General features: G+C 43.8%; 1 protein-coding gene across 3 annotated transcripts in view; it reads left to right on the forward strand.

Moving 5' to 3' along the window:
• The first annotated feature begins 5,638 nt into the window (after nucleotides 1–5,638).
• atp11c (ATPase phospholipid transporting 11C (ATP11C blood group)) overlaps nucleotides 5,639–24,637 on the forward strand; it is a 99,362-nt gene continuing 80,363 nt past the window's right edge. For all 3 annotated transcript variants that reach the window (XM_083785424.1, XM_083785426.1, XM_083785425.1), the window contains exon 1: nucleotides 5,639–6,278. In XM_083785424.1, the coding sequence (XP_083641550.1) occupies nucleotides 6,252–6,278 (27 nt within the window). In that variant the 5' untranslated portion in view covers nucleotides 5,639–6,251. The remainder of the gene's footprint in view (nucleotides 6,279–24,637) is intronic.

Genomic DNA, 24,637 nt, shown 5'->3' on the forward strand with positions numbered 1-24,637 from the left:
GGACATTGAAGTGATGCACATCAGCGTCGGAGAGGAACAGGCACTGTCAGATCAGTTACACAACTTTTGGGAAATAGAATCCCTTGAAATCCACATGAAAGAAATGCATTCTGAGAAGGAATACATGGCAGTGTATCCCAATCCGTGCATATCCACGGCATCCCCAGACAACAGTCTTGTCAAAACTCGACTATTGTAACTCCCTCCTTACTGGCCTACCAGCATGCGCACTTAAGCCTCTCCAGCTGATCCAAAATGCCGCAGGCTTGGTCTTCAACCAGCCAAAATTCTCACATGTCTCCCCCCTGCTCCGCTCCCTCCACTGGCTCCCGGTCTCTGCCCGCACAGAATATAAAACTCTGATGCTGGCATTCAAAGCAACCAAAGGTATGGCTCCCCCATATCTTGCAAGTATGATTGAACCCTACAAACCCTCCCGCACACTCAGATCAGCCAACGCAGGGAAGCTGGAAGTACCCTCACTAAAAACGCCGGGACAACGCTCCACACGTCCCAGACTCTTCTCCCTTCTGGCTCCAAAACTGTGGAATGCACTTCCCATTGCAGTCAGAACTGCAGCATCACTCCCAATCTTCCGCCGTAGTCTGAAAACCCACCTTTTCAGACTCCATCATGGCCCATAGCACTTACCCTACCCCCTTAGATAGCACTTCCGTAGACTTAGATAGCATTCGATACAGATTTATAGCATGTTATGTAGACAGCACTATAATTGCATTGTATATAGTCATAGCACGCCATAGTAGGCCTATATGTATAGCATAGTAGTATATATGTATAGTTTCATTATATAGATATTCCACTGTTACTTTCTTAGCTTACGCATGTTTCATGATAAATGCTTTTATGTGATGTATTCCCATGCTCTTGTTCTTGCTTAATGCCTAAATTGTAAATTGTAAATCCCAAGCCAAGGCTGAGGAAGAAATGCCACTTGACAGTTTTTAAATCAGCCTCATGGTGGCGCTACAACAGGCCAAGTTGCGTCTCACACACACACACACACACACACACACACACACACACACACACACACACACACACACACACACACCACCCCCCCCCCCCCACACACACACACACACACACACACACACACACACACACACACACACACACACACACACACACACACACACACACACACACACACACACACACACACACACAAAAACCCAAACAAACATGTTTAAATTACTCCTAAACATTTTGCCAAACATCACACACTCTCCTATCCTCCTGGTGGAGACCTGTGCCCAGAAGGGCACTTTTTCTAGTTAATTTCTGCATCTCTTAGGGCCCATTTAACCATATAATGCGCATTTGGATGGCAAAAATGGAAGATCTGCAAGTTCAGTGTCTTGAATGAGATGTGCTGTGAGTTTGCATATCTGCTATTTTCCAGCATATACGGCACCGTTGCACAGTGAAGTATAAACAAGGCTTTAGGCATATCCACGGCTTCCCAAGCCGTGCATGCCTATTCCCACTATAGGCTGAGGAAGAAATTCCACTTGACAGTTTTCAAATCAGCCTCAGAAAACATCAGGTAAGTGATGACACCCATTGCAGAAATCTGCACGGCGTAGCAATTATAAAAGCCTAACTTAATTTGCTCACTTCATGTCATGTGTGCAGGGCCGGCCTTCAGATCAGGCAGATCAGGCAAATGCCTGGGGCAACAGGAGCGTGAGGGGCAGCAGAGCCGTCAGCCCAATCGCAGAAACAGCAGAAACAGGCACGGAGCGCTCCTGTGGTCATTTTTATGGCCACAGGAGGGAGCTAATCGTCCAGTGTGAAACAATAATAAATCAGTCATGTGAATTATAGCCTTTGTGATATAAATTACTCTACATTGGTCACGGGAGGGGGGGCATCTGGAAATATTATGCCTGGGGCAACATTTTCAATAAGGCCGGCACTGTGTGTACGTGTAGTTGAAATTGTTTTATTTTGACGATAGTCCAAGGTTGAGTGGACAAGCCAACAAATGGTTTATGCTACTGTTTAATGTGAAGTATTTTGTCATCCTTAACCAGAGGCGTTGCCGTTGACTGAAGGTCAGAGGCAGAGCTCTGTTAAAATGTAGCCATTTTCTGCCCGTTTCTATGCAATGTTATAACTTTGCCACACGATGGCGATAGAGCTCAATACACGTGATGATGTGACTTTGATTGATTGATTGAAATATTTATTAACAGTTTGTAGAACAATTTACAGTACATTTTAAGCACAAACTCAATACAAAGACTGTTAACTGTGAGTGGACGACCCAATTAAGCATTACACTTGTTTACAACAGGGTCCACATTGTTCAATTCATCAAAGACTCAGATGACTAGCAGACTAAAATGTGATTATTGTATCTTTTATAATACTACTGTATAATATTTATGTAAAATATGTCACCCTGGAGACATTTAGAGACTAGTTTGACACATTTTGACCTGGAGGTCAATTTCAGCACTTGCAGACTGCAGAATATAGCCTGGTTGGTTCAAATCTTGCATAACAGGAAAGTTACAAAGTTGTAGTGCTAAATAATCAAAAAGAATTGTGTGAAAGCTGTGGCTGTACTTTTTCTCTGGCATAATCGAATGCTTAAGGTAAATAGGCTAAATTAACAATATATTCTAATATTATAGCCTATGTAAAGGATATTTTTATATAATTTGTCACTGTGGTGGAAACACATTTTTTTACTTAATAAGTAAAAGTAGGCCGACAGTACAAGGTTCTTTTCAAATGGCCGAAGTTAATTTATGTTTTTGTAATAATAACCCAAATGTACAATTTAAAGAAAGAAATACTCAAATTGAACAGTATAGGCTACTTGAGTACTTTACACCACTGGTTCGTCATCATCACTAACTCATTCTGTCTCAGAGGAGGGCTGGGAAAAGTTCAGAAACACGCCTACATCATCCACATCCGTTCTCCTCCTACACAGACCGACTTGATTATTATTTTTTAAATAATTTTATCATGAACAATTATATGAAAAAAATGGCTGAAGTTATCCTTTAATGAACATGGACATTGTAACTGTTGAGCCATAGGCTTTATTATTAGCCTACTATTAGCCTACATTGATTGATTGATTGATTGATTGAAGTATTTATTAACAGTTTTCAGAATTACAGTACATTTAAAGCACAACTCAAAATAAAAACTGTTAACTGTGAGTGGATGACACCAGAAACAAAGCATTACACTTGTTTACAAGAGAGTCCACCGTTTTCAATTCATCATAACATACATAACATACATATTAAAGGGAAACTTCACCCTTTTTGCAAAAATGTTAAAAGGAACCCTGGCTAATAAGACAAATAAGCATTAAAACATTATAGGCCTACTTGCCCTCTACAACTAAAATAAAAAAATAAAAACAACTAAAATATTTTATTTCTTTCATAAATAAAGAATCTTTCACTCAATATAGGGACTGCTAGCCCTATGGAACGTATGGAATGCATAATGCTAAGAAAAAAACAACTTATACAACAATACTACCTAAGGATAATATGAGCATCAAAGCAATATTTGAAATACTTTTTATTAGCATGTGCATTCCATATATTCCATATGGCTGGACCACACATGGACTTATGACATCATCAACTTGCGACAGGAGCAGTCCCTATTGAGTGAAAGTTTCTCTATTTATGAAATGTATTGAAATTATTTTTTATAGTCTTGTCTTTATAGAGCGTCGCAGTCCCTCCCCCTTTCAGAACAACGAGTCGCCCAGGAAATGAATCCCAATGCATTTTTTCCCATAGGCATTTCAAAACGTATTTATTTAAATACCTTTTAAGCGTCGTACGAAGCCAACTCTTGTCGTGACAAATCATGACAACACACACAATATTTTGGACCAAACAAATAATTACAAAGAAGAAAAACAACAAAAAATGTGTTGTAACCTGACGTTTTTTCTACTTTCTAATTCTTTGTTTGGCCCAACAAAATTGTGTGTGTTGTCATGATTTGTCACGACAAGAGTTGGCTTCGTACGACGCTTAAAGGTCTTTAAATAAATACGTTTAGAAATGCCTATGGGAAAATGCATTGGGATTCATTTCCTGGGCCACTTCTGAAAGGTGGAGGGACTGCGACGCTCTATACTATAGAGATGCTATACTAAATGTTCATATAAGGATCTGCGCTAAAGATAAGGGCGACACACAAATAAGTATACCTTTGCTGACAGCGTGGAGGAGTCAAGTCAGCTGTTAGATTGACAGCTGCAGTTGAGTTAGACTGAGAATGCTTCAATGAGACTGAATGGAAGGCAGAGAAATACACAATAACTTTGCATAATATTTGCCAGTCTATTTGGCATTCTAAAATAGCCATTACAGCCCTCATCAAACCCTGTTCACCCTGCCCCCACTGCCACCCTTAGATCTATATGGAGCTGACCTGTTCTGACATTCCATATGTTGATTTGACCTCATCAAACCCTGTACACTTAAAGGAGAATTCCATGCTAGAAGGCTTTCTTACCTTTCTTTGTAGTTGTTACGTCCTCACCAAATAGGTCCAGGTGTTATTTTGTGCAAATCTCCTTATTGGCTATTTCCCCTATACCATAAGCCCTAAATGAATTGCATTGAATTGAATGGGAATTGAATGGGGCTATGGGGTGTTGTGCTAATTTGCTTATTTCCATCACTCAAAATGATAATTCTTTTGTATATATCCTCTCTTCATAATGTAAATAATATCCCAAGCGGCACACTTTACTACTTAATTGGTTGGAAATAAGCGAATTAGCACAACACCCCATAGCCCCATTCAATTCCCATTCAATTCAATGCAATTCATTGAGGGCTTATGGTAGGGGAAATAGCCAATAAGGAGTTTTTGCACAAAAAACACCTGGACCTCTTTGGTGGGGACGTAACAACTACAAAGAAAGGTAAGAAAGATAAGAAAGCCTTCTAGCATGGAATTCTCCTTTAAGACAACTCTCCTTTTTAGTTCCCCTAAAAAGGAGAGCTATAGTGAATTAAGTAGTTCTAAAATATGTTTATTGATAATTAGGATTAGAATTACATTTTGGTACCACATTCACAACTTCTAACTTATATACTGTATCACATCATTTGGGACAAATTTGGGTTTTAAATGTAAAAGGCAATAAAACTGTCCTCTTCAGACATAATTCATTTATTATCCTTCAGGCTCTGCCCTCGGTGCTAATTATATTCAATAGCCTATATTCATCACTGGCTTTGACAAAATTCTTCTTGACACATTCATTAATTTATTCTGGAATTTCCGAGATTCCTGTGGTGTGCCTGCTGTGCCACTAGCGCTGCTGGTGGTGTGTACTGTGTACTGCTCATCTTCGTCGCTCTTCTCTTCCCAGAAGTTAGAACTTCCCAGTTTCCCACGACTCGAGCATTTGGAAAGTTGTAGTTCGTTATCGTTAATTCAGACGAAGACTACAATACCCACAGTAACCTGCGGTTAAAAACTCAACTCGCTGCACCTTCGCCGGGTGGAGCTTATGTGAACGTGGGAACGTTGAGGGGCTGAACCTGCTGAAGAACACTGACTGTAGACTGTACTGCTGCTGCTGCTGCTGGAGGGGAGTGAACATTGTTTTACAGGGAGGAGGCAAAGCGACCTGTGTGCGTACAGTAGAGCAAACTCAACTTACTTTTTTTCTCCTCCTCCTCTTCCTTCCTTCTTTCTTTCTCCCGGGGGTTGCCGCCGTCGCATTTTATTTCGAGTGACCGTGAACAACGTACGGTGGCGGGGGCCAGCCAAGCCAAGCCAAGCCACTCGCCTGGGGCATGCGACACATGATTTTGACGAGTCACAGCAACAGGGCATCGTTCAGAATGTCACGGAGGACTAACATCTCAGCCGCCGCCGCCGCCACCACCACCACCGGGAAGAAGAAGCAGCAGCAGCAGCGCGACTCGTAAAAGAACCGCAACGCGGAAAAGGGGTTCTCTCACAGCGGGGAGAGAGAATGCGAATGGTTGTTGCAGGAAGAGAACGAAGTGAAACAAGAAAATGTAGCGTCGCTGCGGCATTCCACATAGCTAGAACTAACGGTAGAGTAGAGAATAGATAGCCAAGGAAGGCTGCTATACTATAGCGAGTTCACTAACATACAGTGTTGAAGTTGTTGCGGGTCGGGGTTGGTTTGAAAGGGATTAGAGTTCATCAGCCGTTCGTCAAAATCAAAGAAGATAAGAGAGAAGAAGATGCTCCGGAGAAGACTGACCCGCTTGGTATGTATAAACACTGAACGTTACACACACGGCTATAGTTGGTGGTGGTGTCTCTGTGGGCAGCTAGCTCCCCAAATCATCCTGTGTGTCCCTGAAAATGAATGCTGTGGGTTTTCCCCTTTAGAATCTCTAGTACAGACTACTATAGGACAAACAGGAAATGGGCTGGTTTTCTCCACAGTCCTTGACTGACTCCTTTTATTATCAGCCACCAACGTTACCTTGAAAGGCTTGACCCGGTGGGGTAACTAATAATCTATAGCTCTGGTGGTCCATAGCTCAGCATGAGCAGTAAAGGCTGTGGACCAGAACGACTAATACTCCAAGCACAGGCACAGATATGACCGAAGAAGACCCACCTGTATACGGGTAGTGTAGCTCAGTTGGTGGACTAATATAGCATTGTTGGTGGTTCTTCTCCCTCGGGTCACCCTGGTGTAATGCTGTTATAACACACCTGTAAGTGAAAGCATCCACTAAATGACACCTTTTTTTTACAGCACAAAATACAGCACAGAATACTTCCCACTCCCAGTACCTGCATTGCAATATTCATCTCAAGTGTTTTGTTGAGCGTAAAATATGCAATTTTAATTAGAAATGGCCTGGCGTTTCCTGACTCATCTCATCAATTCAATTTATTCTCCTGATCTCCTCCATATGATCATTATTTTATAGACATTAAATCATGGGTCACTTTCCATATGGACAGTCACAATCCCACGTTTATGAATGTCGAACTACCACCTTTTACTGCCTTTTTTAATAGTTGTATGCTCCAATAACCTGTTGTCACTATCAGGCTGAATATCCCACACAGCCAACCTGAGCAGTATAGATACCAGGCAGTGAATGAGGGGGAAGCAATATAATAATTATACCGCCTGACCCTCTTCCCCGGGCCTCTCTCCAAGTGTTGCCGGGTCAGCGTATTTTCCAGCCTCCAGGAGTGGGTTTGCTCCTGTAATTTCTCTTTTGGTGTGAGCAGTAAATGATATTTTTGTGTGGAGCAGCCAGCCAACACTGTCATTGATGCAACATTGTGCCGTTATCTCAGGCCTCTCTTTGCCTCCCTCCCTTTAGCCCAGGGGAGGTATATATATGCATCATGCAGCGTAAGAGAGAGAGAGACTGCTCATACCAAAGGCACAGGATAAGGGGCTGCATGTGCTGTGCCCCACTTGATTCTCCCACTACGATGCGCTGAGTGTCTTTGGAAAGTCATTAAAGATGGCAGTGGGAATGAGTAAAAGGCTGGGGCTGTTTCGTCATGAGCTCCAGAAGGTTGTAATGCTCCTCTGACAGGACTGCACAACCACACAGCTGCCTTTGATGTTTCCCCTCAAGCCCCCTGAAGGCTGCGGTGTGATCAGCGAGAGGTGGAGCCTGGCGGAAATGTGATAGTATTCATTGTGGGAGCCCCCCCCTGCCTTGACTAGCGGGGGGAACAACCGCAGAGACACATGAAAGCACCACCATGGCCAGGCACTTCTCAGTACCTCTGTGGTCTGTACCTTTCCGGTTGTAGGTCTACGCCTACACACATGGGAGCTGGACCTTCTCAGTACCTCTGTAGTCTGTACCTTTCCTGTTGTAGGTCTACGCCTACTCACATGGGAGCTGGACCTTAACCCATTTAGGCCTGACCTTAAAATTAAAATTATTTTTTCTAAATCCTCCAGTTTTCAAAAATAGCAGACCTACAAGCTCGTAGCGCGCCACGAGCTTGTAGATCTGCTATTTTTCAATAGCTAAATTGTAACATTTTTAAAACACCAAGAGGGGTTCCCGCCCAAAATGGGTTAATAACAATCAAGCTATACCAAGTAACTAAGTTTCTGCTTTATATTTATCTTGCCTTTGTTACACTAGCAGAATGTTATATATTTTAGCTACATTTTGAAACTGACAGAATGGTGCAGGTGTGGCGTCCCCTATTTTGGGCACGCCGCTATAGGCAACGTAAGAAACGAATAGAAAAAAAGACGATCTACAAGCTCACTGTCAACTTGTCACATTGCGGCACATGAGCTTGTATATCGTCTATTTTTGCTATTTGCTGTACAAATAAATACGTATGTAGAGCTTTTAATGGTTAAAGCTACAGGTGTCCTTATTAATTTGTTTAGTAATGCTATCAATGTAGGCCTTAAATTGATCTGTAGTCAGTATTTTGAAGACATTCTAAAAGGGGAAGAAACAAACTGGTAACGGTTTTATCTGTGAAATTGTGGTGCGAGTTGTTTTCAAGCGTTTTTCAACCACAGTGAGTGTGCAGGTTAAACACGGGAAACCCCGCTAAGAATAGCCGCTTGACTCCTTTCCCAATGCCAGAGGGAGAGTATCCCTTTCTGGGTTTTCTTGTTCTCCCCTTTTTTTTCCTGGTGTGTCATCATGTTCAATGTCACAGAATGTCGGTTGTGGAACCTCAATGTGCGTCATAGCATCACGTCATAGCGTGTCTACCCAACTGTCATGTTTCCATCATTGTCGACATACCTGAGACTGCAGAGTCATTTGTCCCAGGAATGAATGCTGATTGTAACCTTTCCCAAAGACATAAGCCAGATGTTAGTGGTTTTTTTGTCCAGTGTTAAAGGGGCTTTAGTCTTCCTATTTAACTTGTTTTTGATGTTGTTGTTTTGATCTGTATACAACATCACAGGCCAAGCCAATGGGTGTAGACTCTTTTCCCCCCCCCGCCTTCTTTATGCTATATCTAGTCCTACGCTGAAATGCAATCGAATTTATCGAAAATACTAATGTGCATTTTTTTTGTCACGGTGGAAGATTTATCAAAAAACTAAACGGCCTAATGTGCACCGTAGGTGGTTACGATAGAATTGTGTAGCGTATAGGTTATTAATGTACTGTGGTTTAGATTGTGATTCATAAACACTTTCCAACACCAGTGCAAACTCCATGCGAACCCCCCCGCACACACACCCTCCTGCCTCCCTCTCATCATTCCCAAACCATTAAAGACACATTTATTGAAACGGAACGGCTACAAGCCAAGCTGCAGCGTCTGACGTTCCTCCGTTCCTTTGTGAATCATGACAGCGATGCAGCTTTTAGAAGGCTTATACCTTCACCCCAAGGCAGATCTAATAGTGAGCAGTGGGGCTCAGCACAGGACTATGTGTTGACCAGTGCTTCAGCATTTCATTTGAGGCCGAGAACATTTCGGCACGTTGCTTGCCCCCGCCCCCCCCCCCCCCCCCCCCACACACAGACGTGCTTAAATTCTGCTTTGCAGTTTGCGGTCCGTCATATGGAAAGGCTCTTGTGCGATGAGCGAGAGATTCTCTGGCATTTTCAGCTGTGGCACTGGCCCCCTTCTAGTCCATTTGAGTGCTCTCCAGCCGACTCAAAGTGCAGCACAGCTCGGCTCACCCCTTCCTCGACCGTTTGTCTCATTTTGCACACCCACGTCCCCCTGTTGGTCCCCTCCGTCCCTCAGCCGCAGGTTCTCTCAACTGACTTGCACCTCTGCTCCTCTGATTAAGAAGCAGCCACTTAACCACCACTTTGATCTTCAGAAACGGATCAATGTGAACGCTGCACGGCAATAAACGGGCGGAGCAGATAACCAGTGTGAAGAAATGTATTAAGCTTTTATGTTGATCTTCAGTTTGTCCTGCACCCGGACGCTGCCTGAAGATGATGTTACTGTACATCTCCTGTAACAGCATTAACCCTAGCATCCCTATCTTGGCAATCTTTTTAATAAAATTATAATTCTGTAAAACAAAAAGGGGTGGGGGATATTGTGCTATTCACTAGCTCAATATTGCCATTCATATGACGTATATAGGGCGTAAGCAGTTAACACTAGAGAGAGAGAGGGGTTCATCTAGTATCAGGATTTCACCGGCATGCATGTTGAACAGAGTGAGGACCCTCAGGGACACGTTGAACCTGCTTCTCAGGTCGTCTGATTGGATCGTCTGACTCTGCAGGCTGCGGGCGCTGTGCATGGAAACTTAAACACACACACACACACACACACACACACACACACACACACACACACACACACACACACACACACACACACACACACACACACACACACAGCTGCAGACACAGTAGACGCACACATGCTGTGTTCACACTAGCAGCTAAAAAAGCTGCAGAAAGATCAAGTGTGGGACTGTGTGGCCAGCTACATTGCTGCTGAGTGGTGTTGCTCTTCTCCACAGAGACACACTGCGTAAATGAAACGGGGTAGTGTTAAATAGCACAGTGGTATAACGGCAATAATTTGTTTCTCTTCCATTTACGTAAAAAGGAGCAGGAATTGGGCAATGGGCATGTGAGAGATAAGGGGAGCGGAAACGTAAACATATCATTGATGCTTCACTCACTGTGTCATTGGAATGCTGAAAAAAAGCAACCTTTTTTCATGTAGCGACAAGTGTCGGCATCAGGTGTCATGCAGGTTGCTGGCTTCCACTGAAAATTACCCCTACCTTTTCCAATTGTCTTGTACACACACACACACACACACACACACACACACACACACACACACACACACACACACACACACACACACACACACACACACAGAGAGGAAACCAACATGCAAGGCAACAAACCTGCTCTTCAGAATCGAGTCTGTGGTCAAATGGGGAACTTTTGAATGCCAAGATGATGACCACCCTACCTCCTCAGTCAGTGATGTCCATGGCTCCATGCCCTGTATATTATTTTTGGTTTTTGTTAATAATTTATTTTCGGTGCAACTGCGCAAACTTGTGTATTGCCAGTGACTTTAAACAACCGGCAAATTCTTCAATCACAGATTTAAAGACTCATCTGTGTCCTGTGAGGGTCCCAACAGAGAGGATACTGAGGGCTATATCTTGCATTTAAAAAAACCTTTTAAAATAGTTCAAATAGCCGATCTACAAGCTCACAATGTCTCGATGTAGATCGGCTAGTTGAACTATTTTAAAATGTTTTTCTAAAAAAAAAAAAAAGGCAAAAATGTGTTTAGGGATAATGGATAAGAGTGGTGAATCTTTAGTGAGCGTTTATTCACCAATTTATGATGCTCGTTTCATGTCGTGTTTCGCTGCAGCTGTCGTAGTTGCATAGCCTTGCTATGATGATCTGCTTTGGAATACTCTTGTGTTCCCTCTATTGCACATTCACCACATTCACTCTGCCATCACACGTTCACTGCCCCTGTTCCGCACACATCACCTGCTTGGCATTGCAGTGGCCTCGCTCGCGCCTAAGAGCATCAGGGAGCTAGCATCGCCGTCCCTGGCCTGTGGTCCACAACACCTGTTGGAGAGAGATGAGGATGATGACAGTTTTAGAGCAGTGTCCCTTGACGAGGTCAGTTTAGGGAAAGGGAATATTTTCTGGTCATGGGGGGGTACTTCTGCATTTTCCCAGCAGTTGGTTGCTTAGAACGAGTGTATACAGGGGGGGAGGTTTAGTGTTAAGTGTCTTTCTCGGGGACACTACTTGACATGTGATTTATCCCACCTGTTTTCATCAGGAGAGCTGCGTATTGATTAGAAGCACGCTCCGTTTTGCCGCCATTAGTCTTGTGCTGTGAAACTGGCCGTTGGACAGAAGTGCTTACTCTTGACTTCTTTCTTCCCTTTGCTCTCTCGTGTCTTCCTTGCTCTTTCTCCGTCTCTCTCTCTCACACACACTCACTCACTCACTCACTCACTCACTCACTCACTCACTCACTCACTCAATTCAATTCAAGGAAGCTTTATTGGCATGAGAAAACTAACGTTTACAATGCCAAAGCAAGTGTCACAATACCATAAAAACGGTGTATATATATAACGATGTTATAACGGGGTATAAAGCATTTTTGGGACAAATGGCAGCATTTTTTCTCAGGACTATTTAAATAGTATTCAGAAAAACTCAGATTTAAGATCTGTTTAAAGGAAGCAGCTCCATGTGAATTATGGCCAGCGGGGACCAGGCAAACCGTATTCGGAAACGGTTCGAATGAAACGGATCAGTCCGTCTCAGTGTGAATCCCCTATCAGTTCGGTGTGAGGAGAGAGAGAGAGACACACACACACACACACCCCCTTTGCTGTCTCTCTCTCTCTCTGCGTGCAGTAATGGATGGAAACCTAGCCAGTTGAGCCCATCTGCTCTGCACAGCAGGATAAGAAATACAATGTAGTAATGGAGTGGGGGTCCAAGGGGGTAAGTGGCTGACTCTAGACTAGCTGATGTGGATATAAGGTGACTCTCTAGCGCCAGACAGGCAAAGAACAGGGGCTTACCCTTGGGTCTAACCTATCTATCGATGGACTAATGTGGTTATGGGACTAATGTGGCTGAGGGTGGCACGGGGCAGTGCTAACATTGAGGTAGATATAGGGAGCTGAGAGTGGCACGGGGCAGTGCTAACATTGAGGTGGATATAAGGAGCTGAGAGTGGCACGGGGCAGTGCTAACATTGAGGTGGATATAAGGAGCTGAGAGTGGCACGGGGCAGTGCTAACATTGAGGTGGATATAAGGAGCTGAGAGTGGCACGGGGCAGTGCTAACATTGAGGTGGATATAAGGATCTGAGAGTGGCACGGGGCAGTGCTAACATTGAGGTAGATATAGGGAGCGGAGAGTGGCACGGGGCAGTGCTAACATTGAGGTGGATATAAGGAGCTGAGAGTGGCACGGGGCAGTGCTAACATTGAGGTGGATATAGGGAGCTGAGAGTGGCACGGGCAGTGCTAACATTGAGGTGGATATAGGGAGCGTGCCACTTGGGAACTTTCCCTCTTTCTTTGGTGTTTTGCCCCAAGTGTGGTTATATGCGTAAACCTTAACCTTTAACCTCACACAGAGAGTGAGACTAAAGACAAAATTCCCAATACTCAAAATCCCGGCCACTCGCTCACTCACACTTGGTCACTCCAGCATGGTGGTTTGTTTGTTATGGTGGAATTGGTGACCTGCTGAAATATGTGACAGTCGTGTAAACAATCACATAATAGTTAGTGTCTTAATGTAATTTTTTGCAGTTTGTTCATTAGCAGAGTTCAACCTGTATTTCAACTGTATTTAGGGCCATGTATTTAACCCATTTTGTGCGGGAACCCCTTTTGGTGTTGTAAGCATTATGTTCTGCTTTAGCTATTGAAAAATAGCAGTTCTAAAACGGGTAGAATTCAATCGTTTTATTAGGTTATTATTGCTATATGTTTGTAACCGTTTTAGAAAAGCAATAAGCCACTCGAGGCCCCAGCTTACTGGATATTTTACACTGGCTGGGGGCGTAGGCAGACCCGAGGCGCAGACCTCTCGTGGCTTATTGCTTAAATCGACAAGCTCATTAGCGTGGTGCCGCGCTACGAGCTTGTAGGTCTGTTATTTTTGCCCAAATGTTTGAATATATTCTTTCAGAGCAAACTGTTTTTAACTCAAATCTTTGCTTCTTGGGGGTCCCTGGAACAATATATTTTCAGATGGGGGTCGGCAGCCAATTACATATATTTTTGGGGGTCCTTGACATGAAAATGTATGAGAACGACTGACATAGAAACTCATGGAATTTTGGAAGAAAACTGTCAGGATTTAGAAGGCATTTGTAGAATCGTCCTCGGGTCTTTAAAGACTTCCATGTTAGTTGTGTGAAGTCCACAAGATGGTCACATATTTTGGCAGGTCACCATAATTTGCCATGCTGGAGTGAGAGTGAGCGAGTGGCCTGAGAATTACCTCAAAACCACACCCACCTGGGGTGAAACACTGGGAAAAGAGAGACACTTTACTTCTTTTTTTTGCGTGTGGCAATTTTCAATTTCCCTCTAAAAGCCATGTTGAATTCTCAGTTTGTACCTCTGAATAATTCAGACGGCTTCATTTATTTTGAATTCTCCTCGCATCTCCTGAGCTCACGTATCCTCGCCAGGGCAGCAGCACTTAGACAGTATTCTCATCATCCATATATTTATAAAGGCTCATTCCCGAGATTCTCCACGTGCGCCACTCTCTCCGGCGCTGGCATCACCAAGCGAGAGTGTTCACTCGCAGTGAGATGTGAAGAGAATGCTGAGCTGTGTGCAGTGTTTTTATTATTATTTTTTTTGTTTCTGTGCGTGTCTGTCTGTGTCGGGTAGGGGGGGGGGCTGAGTTAGGGTTCAGAAAAGCAGCAGCTCTTCGATGTTTTTTGTCATTGCAGGGGTTTCCATTTTCACCTGTTCTTGCCACCTGAAATGATACTCTGTCACAGAGGAGGGCAAACGTGATGTCCACACTGTAGGTGGATTTAACCAGTGCTGTCTGGATGGTGCAACACGCACGCACGCGTACAGGATCGGCTCCCCCCCAGTTAAACAACAAGCTTACGATGATTAACTCCCGAGTCCACACAGCAAGCTCCCTCCCTAGGCGAGGTGGCGTCACTCAGCCGCGAGGAGAAAAATGAGTCTCTTTAACTGTGGTCACGATTGAAATCTGAGGAAAGGCATCCTGAAGAGCTGTCCAATCCAACCATGGCCCCGGTGCAGAGGGAGGAAGGAGCTTATTGATTTTAGTCATTAGCATCCCACCCCCATGCGAGTTCTGAAGGTAATTAATTGAATAGCAGTTACCGTCAATGTAGCTTGGTGCATTATAGAAGATAATGTCATCAGAATCACTGCAGCTGAGATGCAGATTTTGAAGCTTGTCAGCATTAAAAAGCAAATGTCTCTCTGTGTCTATCTCTGTCTCCCTCTCTCTCTCTCTCTCTCTCTCTCTCTCTCTCTCTCTCTCTCTCTTCCCCCCCCTGCCACCAGACATGGTAGCAGGATGAGAGCCACAGCGCACATCGAGCCCATCGGTTTAGTCTACAGTATATGCAAAGGATTTGTTTTCATACCAGACTTCAATCTGCCGTGCTGTCTTGAAGCCTATTCGAGACGAGCACCCCCCCCCCCATCCACCAACAACATTCTGCTCCATAATCGTCTGTAGTATTTGTGAACTTGGTTGGGGAGAAATCATACTCCAGTCAGAGTCAGTGATGGCTGCACTTTTTAAATGTCCCTTTAATTATAGATTAATGCGTGAGTCTGCTATTTGCAAGATGTATGGTCACTTTCCCCAGCCTTTTAAAATATGGGGGGGGGGTTCATTAAAACAAAAAACCTCCTATAGTCAATAAATGGCTCCAAAGCCACAATACTAGTTACAACATTTTGTAAATGTTTAGCCCACCATGTTCTTGGTCTGCCTACAGGTCTGCCTACAGGTTCTTCTGTGTCGTCTTTTTTTAATTTATTTTTAGGAACTATGCCTCAACAGACCTTAGGTCAGCATTGTGTAAAAAAAATGCTTGTACGTATCCTGTATTCAAGTCTGTCTAAGCAGTATTTCTTATGCCCCCCACAAACGGTAAACATTTTTCACAACCCTCATTATTCATTTTCATCATGACATGCTCTACACTCCTCAGGCAGTGCCTCGGGGCTGCTGTGTGTCCACTTCAGAAATCCGCACATCTTCTCATTTCTATCCACATCCTTCCTATACTGACGCTGGACTTATGAGCAAATCAATCTTTGTTACGAAAAGAGGCATCAACAACATATATTTTATGGCCACCTGTTCTCTTTGGCGAGAAGAATGAAATCTTTGGTTTGGAGAGCGGCGGCAGGTTTAGTGTCCGTCAGCACATCTGTCAGTGTCATTGTGAGTAAGGAAGATGATTGAAGCATCAGATAGTTCCCAGAGCAAAGTCTAAGATGAGTTTCTCCTCTCCGAGTGTCAAGGGACATGGCGCTATGTAGGCCAGTGCCAGGCTATGGTACAGTACAGTACACTCTGTGTCTTGTGTGCAGCTGTAGAGACGCTACTAGAACAATAAGCCTTTTGCCTTTCAACAACAGCTCTTTAGACCAAGTCCTCTGTTCAAGTTCAACTGTTTTTTTTCCCCCCTTCATCATTTTATGCCTCATTCACAATTTTACAAGCAGCTGCCAGCAATCACATGAGAATGGTAACCTACATGCTCCGTCTGGGCCCAGGGTTGCTAGCAGTGGTGGAAAAAGTACTCAATTGTTTTACGCTCACAATGCGTTGCGACGCATTGTAGATCGGCTATTTTGAAATGGCCGAAATGTATCCACACTTTTCCTGGGCTGTGTGTGCTCCAGTCCAGTTCTTGTCGTTTTTATCCAATGAAAGCCAATGAAACTGGTCAGATGACCAATGATATCCAATGAAATCAACAGGAACTGGAGCGCACACAGCCCAGGAAAAGTGTGGATAGGGTTGAAGTGGTTAATGTATGTTCTCTAATCAAAATTAAAATCGCCAAAGTAACTAGTAAATAAAGTTTTCAAATAATCGTAGTGGAGTAGTTGGCTCTGAGATGTAGTGTAGTAGAAGTAAAAGTACTGGAAATTGTAAATACTCAAGTAAAGTACAAATACCTCAAAATTGTACTCAAGTTTACTTTACAAGTTTACTTAAGTAAAAATACTTTCCACCACTGATTGCTATGCACAGTTCCATTGTAGTCCTAATAATTAACATGGCTCCAGTCATTGGTAGTATTCTATTCTTCTTACACCGCTTAAGTCCGTAACGGAAAACCGCAATAGTGATGCAGAGATTAAAATGGGGTGCATTTTGCATCCCAAAATGCAGTTTATAGTTAAGGGACGCAATAAAACAACGACCTCTGCATCCATGGGATGCACTACTGTACTACTGTACCGTTTTTTATTCTAGTTCTTCTGTTTTCTACATGAATATAGTTCCACATTTTATCCATATACAATTAAATGTATATTTTGTAAAAATGGCAAAATATGACTCCTAATGTCGTTGAAGTTGGACTCATAAAATGTCCCTGGGACTCATCTAAAAGACCATCCCTGCATCCCGGCACTCATTTAATTGAAGACCTATTTACATGTATCATCATGTGAATTGAATCGATATTATGAAAACCACAAATGAATCAGACTAAACCAAACAATATGGTTTGTAGTAGTTATCGCAGCAGCCAGCCGTAATAGTCCTTGCGGCAGGCAAAATCCAAACAGCATATCACACCCCAAACAAAGCAGAATCCAAACAGCATATCACACCCCAAACAAAGCAGAATCCAAACAGCATATCACACCCCAAACAAAGCAGAATCCAAACAGCATATCACACCCCAAACAAAGCAGACCACCAACATACATATCTTGGCGGCTGCTCAAGACTGTCATAAAAAAAGTACAGAAAAATAAAATCCTCTGTGCCCCGCTGCCCAGTGGGAGTAGTAGGGGACAGAAACGCTGCCCAGTGGGAGTAGTAGGGGACAGAAACGCTGTCCAGTGGGAGTAGTAGGGGACAGAAATGATTTAGGTTATACCATGCATAATGTTTCACTGGCTGTGGCCATGGAGACGTGTTAGTTCAGCGTTCATCATTGGTGGGATAGCCTAGTGAAGTCCTGACCATAGAGTAATAAAAGGTTAGAGACTGACAGCCCCCCCCCCCCCCCCCCCTATTCATTTCAGTGGAAGTTGCTCAGTGGCGTTTTGAAGCACCTGGAAGAACGTTCTACTTCTGCATTTTGGTTGGCAAAGTGCAAAGTGCAAACGAGCGCTCAATGTTAAAGCCCATTTGCACGGGGTTTCCTCGTCATAAATCCACGTGGTCCGCCCGCTCCAACCACTAGGGCCGAGTGCTTCAACGCAGGAGCCTCCCTGGGGGCTTGGCCCTGAATGAAACCAAGCCACAGTCAAAGCTGAAATCAAATCAGGTCGTCAGACTTGTACGTACTATAAGCAAGCTACACTTCCTAGTAACAGAGGGGAAGGGCTTATCCCTAATTTGTATATGTAACCTATCAGGTGGGATTCTGATTCCTCTGGTCTCAGTGAAATCAGTGAAACCGCCACAGACGGACCCAGAGTATATATTTAAGAATCTGTGTAATCTTCTCTGCATAACATCCCCCGCCCCTTTTCTTTTCATTTGTAATGTAAGCCGGCATAGCTGCAATGTATTTCCCTGTGTGTATGTGTATCTACCTTGCATGATCGCACCATTGTGAATAAGATGTTGTTGGAGGAAGTGTTAAAAGTGTTTCCTAGTCAACAGACTAGGAACCAGTATAGCTCATCATAATGTTGTATGTGTTGTGTTATATGGCTTGTTTGTTTGTTCGTTTGCTATGTTTGAATATCTGAAAACAACTGTCACTTCACCCCAAATCCATCCATCACATTCTAATGCAGATAGTCCAGATCCAAGAAATAAAGGCTTGAAAGGTTCTGTGGTTCTGTGGTCTCTCTAACATTACACCTAGCTACATGTTTAAGCATATATTTCATATTTTCATCAGCTCTGACACTTATTTCAGTATGTGAAGAGTCTCAAATAAATTGATTTTTTCCTCCTCCGGTGAAAAGCTGGAGGTTGCGCGATGGCAGGCTCTCAGTCAAATTTGGTTTGACGTGGGCCTGCCTTACATGGTGGTAGAAGACGAGGCTTGGCACTTCTCTCTGTGCTCTGTAAACACACAGCGTGTGCCAAGGCGACGCCACCTGAGCAGGCCTCTTTGTAGAGCGCAACTTGGCCTAAACCAACAGACTATCTCCTCGTAAACAGATGCATCCGCTTCTGCTCAAATTTGAGGTTTGATTAACTCTTTCCTTTACGCATGATGTGCACGGCCTGAAACAAGGCTGACTCTGGAGTAATGCTGTGCCCGTTCGTGCAATGAACAGGTGCATTTCTAATCAGAACAGAATTAGCATCGGAAAGCGAGAGCAAGCGAGCCGGAGAGAGAGAGAGAGAGAGAGAGATGGGTGCCAAGTGGCGTGCTGCATTGACTCAATGCGTGGCTCACCGCTTCTGTTCAAACATTCATCACTCGGCTCTATCGGACCTCTGTCGGACCCATAACAACTTTATGTTACAGTTTTAGCCGTTTTTGCTGCTGTCATCAACATTTCTCTTATGGCTCCTCCAAGAGTTAGGGACCTTGGTTGTAGATCACATTCCCTTGTTTATTCATTTTATTACTCTCAGAATACTATTGCGGAAGCACACACACACACACACACACAGACACTCTCTATCTCTCTCTCCTGCTTATTGGCGATATGTTTACCAGCCACAGAGGAGACTGCCAGACTGGTAACGTAAGGTGAGGTTGATCTGCATAATTATGATCTCACATGAGGCGGAACTCCACAAATAGAGGGCCAGATAAGATGCAGTTTTTACAGGATGTAGGCCTACTAAGTACTTAAATATTGATATCAGGCTCTTAAAATACAGTACTACACAATGCAACACACACACTTAACAGATTCTATACATAGGACGTCTGAGAACGTCATAAGGATCCCGAAATATTAGTACTATTGACGTGTGAGGACGTCCTAGCGACGTCCCAGCGACGCGCGGCGAGATAAGAATATTCAGAATTTTTCCTATTTAATTTTTTGGCATTTCGCTTTTCGCTTTCCGTATGCTAACGCTCAGTGCAACTATTAGCTTGTCATTGACTCCCATGTTAGCGCAGCGGAAAGAATGACTCGTATCTCCTAATCCAGGGCGCTCTCCGTGGTGATGAATGGATCGATATGCTGGCGCTTTATTTCTGCTCCTAATCCGTCTCTCCCGCAAAATATGAACGCTTTTTGGAGCGTAAAACAATATATTAAGATGATCGGGGATGTGAGGTCCCTTTGTAAAGTCAACTTTTTTAGGCAAGTGTTTCCTGTTTCATGGCTTTCAAAGTAAAAGCGATCAGACAACTCTGGCACTCTATAGCCTTTATTTTGAAGGCACTTCCCGTACAAAATGTGTTAAGGCTGCCATTTTGTCATTATTATTTATTTGTGTACACTATTAGCCGTGTGGTGGTATTTGATTATCCAGGATGTTTTCTTTTTCTTGTCTGTGTATAGTTACTTGCAACAGATGCTAAGGTCAAACCACAACACAGCCTTTTGCAGCAGAGTAGTTGTCTAGATGTCTGCAGTTGTTGTTGGCTGTGCACGTGTAGAGCGGTGCTCTCACTCTGTCTTCACACCACCACCCCTCACACCTCATTAAATGTGTCTAAGCAGATTTTCTAACTAGATTTTTCTGAGGCTTAATGACAAAGCTCTCATGCATTCCAGATTCCATGCTAAGAGAGGCTGGCGTTTGGTGTTTCTTTCTGTGGTTATGTATCGCTTGTTCTCGAGTTATAAACCGACCCATGTTCTTGTTTCAGTTTATTGCCTAACCTGCCGTGCTCATTTCTTTTTGGCTTACTTTTCAATTCAGCACTCTTGCAAGGAAAAAGTCACAGCATTGACTTGGCCGCCTGGCTTGTTCGACCGCAAAATCCATTTGTGTCGAGGTAAATAATACTCACAGTGCACCGCTGTTGCATCTGCAGCCCGCAAGCTTGGTTGTTTTCACTACATCATAATATCGTGTTTTCCTTTGCCCTTTTCACTCAGTGACACACGCGTCAGATTCAGTCACTTGTCAATGATGCCCAAAGGGACAATGGCGAACACCCACTTTAAGATGTATGTGTGTGTGTGACGTGTGTATTCCGCAGCCCACCCCACACTCACTTCAAACCTCAACACTGGATGCATCATCTGCAGTTGCAGAGCATCAAAAGAGCATTTTGTTCAGCAGCCCAGCCGAATATCGGTGTCCACAATTAACGATATACTAGTGACAATATAGATGTGCTGTCTTCTGGTCTTTCTCCTGACAAATGATACATTGGTATTAAATGCATGACATTGTTGTCACCTATTTACCATTATTTATACTGTAGTACTTTCAGTTTCCACCACTGAATTGTAAGTGCTGATGTCTCTCGTTGACGGCACTAGTCTGAAATGCATCCACTGTCTGTGTTTACTTTACCTGTATAACCTTGCAATGCTCGCTGGAAACTTTAAATATATTTCTTTCCCCTAATCTGTAATCATAAATATTAATAATAAAACTGTGATAGTAAATATACTCAAGGTCATGCTGTACTCTCATTGGCGCTGGTGGGCTGATCTATGGCACTGGGACTCTTGCCTATATGACTGCAGCACACTAGTGCATCCGAGTGTATTTCCCTCTCGTGTGTTAATGAGAGGGAGCTGGCTCAATTATACCACAATTATTACTGAATTGGCTGAGAATCATTCCAATGAGTTCCAATATCTCTCAAATGACGCAAGCAACGTAGGAACCGTGCGCACGTACTAAAAAGTTTGCATAAAGCGCCACCCGGGCTCGAGTGGCACAGGTACAGTCAAGATACTGTACGGACTTTTCACATTACTGGCATTTTAAAGTATCTGCCTTTAAGTCAACACTGTGGCCTACAAAAGAATGCATAAACTATGTCGCAGTTCATGACGGTCCCTACTTGATAAGCAGTTGCTGCTTTGGGCACTGCTGGAGGAGTCCGCAGGGAGTATACAGTGTTCACCGACCACACCGATGTTATTGGCCCAAATATGACTTGAGATGAGATTAGATTGCTCAGATTGTCAAGAGCCATCTTCTTGGAAGTGTGTTGAACTGGGCCCAGCTTTTGAAAGGGGGACCGCAAGGACACACACTCCTTGGGAGTAGGAGCTTACCAAAGTGCTGCCGGCCTACCGGTCAGGCATCTTCCCCATCATGCCAGCCAGCCGCGGCGTGGGATGGCATAATCCGTATATGTCCCTAGGTGCATATGCTGTGGGCGAGCAAGGCAATCAAGTGCAATTTGCAGCAGCAAGCCAATTTCCAAATTAGTTGGAGCAATCGACCACACTTGCATTGCTATACCCATTTACGCCTCGTGTCAAGGACCCCAAAATATATATGTAATTGACCGCCGACCCCCATCTCAAAATATGTTGTTCCAGGCAGGGACCCTCCAGAAGCAAAGTTTTGAGTTAAAAATGTTCGCTCTGAAAGAATATATATTCAAAGATTTGCGCCACATTCTCACGATTTTTTAAAAATAGCACGTCTACAAGCTCCTAGCGCGGCACTCGGTGCCGTGCTAGGAGCTTGTTGATCTGCTATATTTCAATAGCTAAAGTATAACATAATGCTTAAAACACCAAAAGGGTTTCCTGCCCAGAATGGGATATTAAAGGGCACGATTGAAAAATGTATTTGCTTACAGGAAGTATTTTCACTACATTGTGATCTGTGTTGTGCAAAATGACCTGGCAAACCTCGTGGCACAGTGACCTGGGTCAACCCCATGATTCACGTATCCTGAGAAGTAGTGTTGTGTGCAGAGGTTTTTTGTGCATAATATGTACTATTCACATTTTGTGGGTACAGTACGCCATCTTTCAGTATGAAAACTACACACCCTTAGGCTTTTATACATGAGGCTCCGGTAACCTAGCAACTGCCACAAATAGTTACTATAGTATAGTGTGTGTGTGTTAACTGTGTGTATTTATGGGGGGCACCTGCTGGCGATCGTCGGCCGTTGCTGTCATTAAAAAAAAATAAACATTTCTATCAGGGCTGTTACTGTTTTCTTGCTTTTACTGTAACACACACACACACACACAAGCACTTTTTATTTTTCCTTCCAACATTCTCAAATTGTCTTGTTGTGATATGTCGATAATATAATGTTGCTATAATATATTGTCGCTAATATATTGCCGAGCCCTACGAGTACGTTCAGCCCCACTCTCTGTTTTTTGGGCGGCAGGTGGCCTCGGTTCCACGCTTACTTATCTGCGAAAAGATGGTCACAACGTAAGGCAGAGAAGCTATCGGCGGATGTATCCTCCGGAATATCCGTCAGATTTATTTCCCCCGGATAGGATATTTTCCCGACCAATCGCAACACTTGATTTGTAAAGCATCAACGTCATTTCCTTGGGTGATACTTCCGCTAAAATCCTGCAACTTCCGCCCAAACAAATGATAGTCTTTATCTTTACAGCGTAGGTCTTGCCCAGGGTGGGCGGCAGGTTGCCTGCCCGGCTGAGGCGGGACATTCAGGAAGTTGAGCGGTGCTACGTATGATGGAGAGGACAGAAAAGGAGGGAAGAATAGGTGGAGGATGGCACAATGCCCATGTTAAAGTTAGCTTATACCTTTTTATATTATATTTCTCACACATATTTCCCCTTTGCTACACTGTGTGTGCTCTTAGCAGTTCCCATGTTGCCATCAGTACCCTCAGGGCTCAGTACCCTGGCTTTTTGGCCATGAGTTTTCACTTGCAGGCACGTGCAGAGAGTGTTAGAGGGGCAGGGGCTGAAATCCAGTAAGAGGGCATTTTTTTTGGCCCAAAATAACAGATCTACAAGCTCACAACGCGTCACACTGCGACACGTTGAGTGCTTGTAGATCAGCTATTTTCGGGGCGCAACCCTGCACTCTTTATCTACTGGAGATGCGGTGTACGGCATGGATTTCGAAACAAATTAGTTCAGGTGACTTCGGGGAAAACAAACAATTCTCCTGAATGCTGCCTTCCGGTATGGCATGGAGGGGCATTTGCATTTCTTTCACCAAAATGCTGCATTCGTAGTCTGGAGAGGGCAGTTGTTTTACAGACGGGTACAAGGGCAGGGGCTGAAGCCCCCTTTGATGTCTATGTGTGCACGGTCCCTGTTCACTTGTTTTCTGCAGACCTACATCATTGCCTTTTGTTCAGTGACCTGACCTAGACTGATTGTTCTTTTGTTCAGTGACCTGACCTAGACTGATTGACCTTTTGTTCAGTGACCTGACCTAGACTGATTGACCTTTTGTTCAGTGACCTGACCTAGACTGATTGCCAGCATATTTGAGCAAGCAAATTTTTTTTACTTGACCACTGCTTATGTTGCAGTTTACAGGGGAACGCTTTTGGTAAAATAACTGCTATTGCTCTTGAATAATTTAATGACCCATTTAAAATCTTCTCACGACTCTCCTATAGGTCTTGATCTAGTCTCTGAAAGACACTGCTCGTGGCTATGTTTAGTCGTTCTCCCTATAGGGCAAGAACACTTTAAAAGACAAGACACTTCCACCAGGATTAGGAGGATGGTGCCACCTGTGGCAGCCTCATTAATATTATCCTATGCAGCACAGGTGGTGCATGCAGTGCGCACATCCAAAGAAATTACGACGGATGCTGGATTTAAAAAAAGAATTAAGAAGCCACAAACCAGGTGTAATTTGACGAAGACCTCTGAAGACCTTTGCGTTTCCTCTTTGATTTAACCAATTGAACCCATTGACCCGGTCCTGCAGAGGTCTATCCTTCAGCCTTCGAGTCCTTTTGTTGTCCCCAGTGTCCAAGCCCCCAGAACTTTCCAACGTTGAAGCACTGGGCCCTAGTTGTAAGTGGTGGGACTGCAGGCAGAACCGTGGAGTTATGACCCGTGCAGCTGGGGTT

Source organism: Protomyctophum parallelum, assembly GCF_964188405.1.
Source record: "Protomyctophum parallelum genome assembly, chromosome: 16".
Classification (NCBI taxonomy): Eukaryota; Metazoa; Chordata; class Actinopteri; order Myctophiformes; family Myctophidae; genus Protomyctophum; species Protomyctophum parallelum.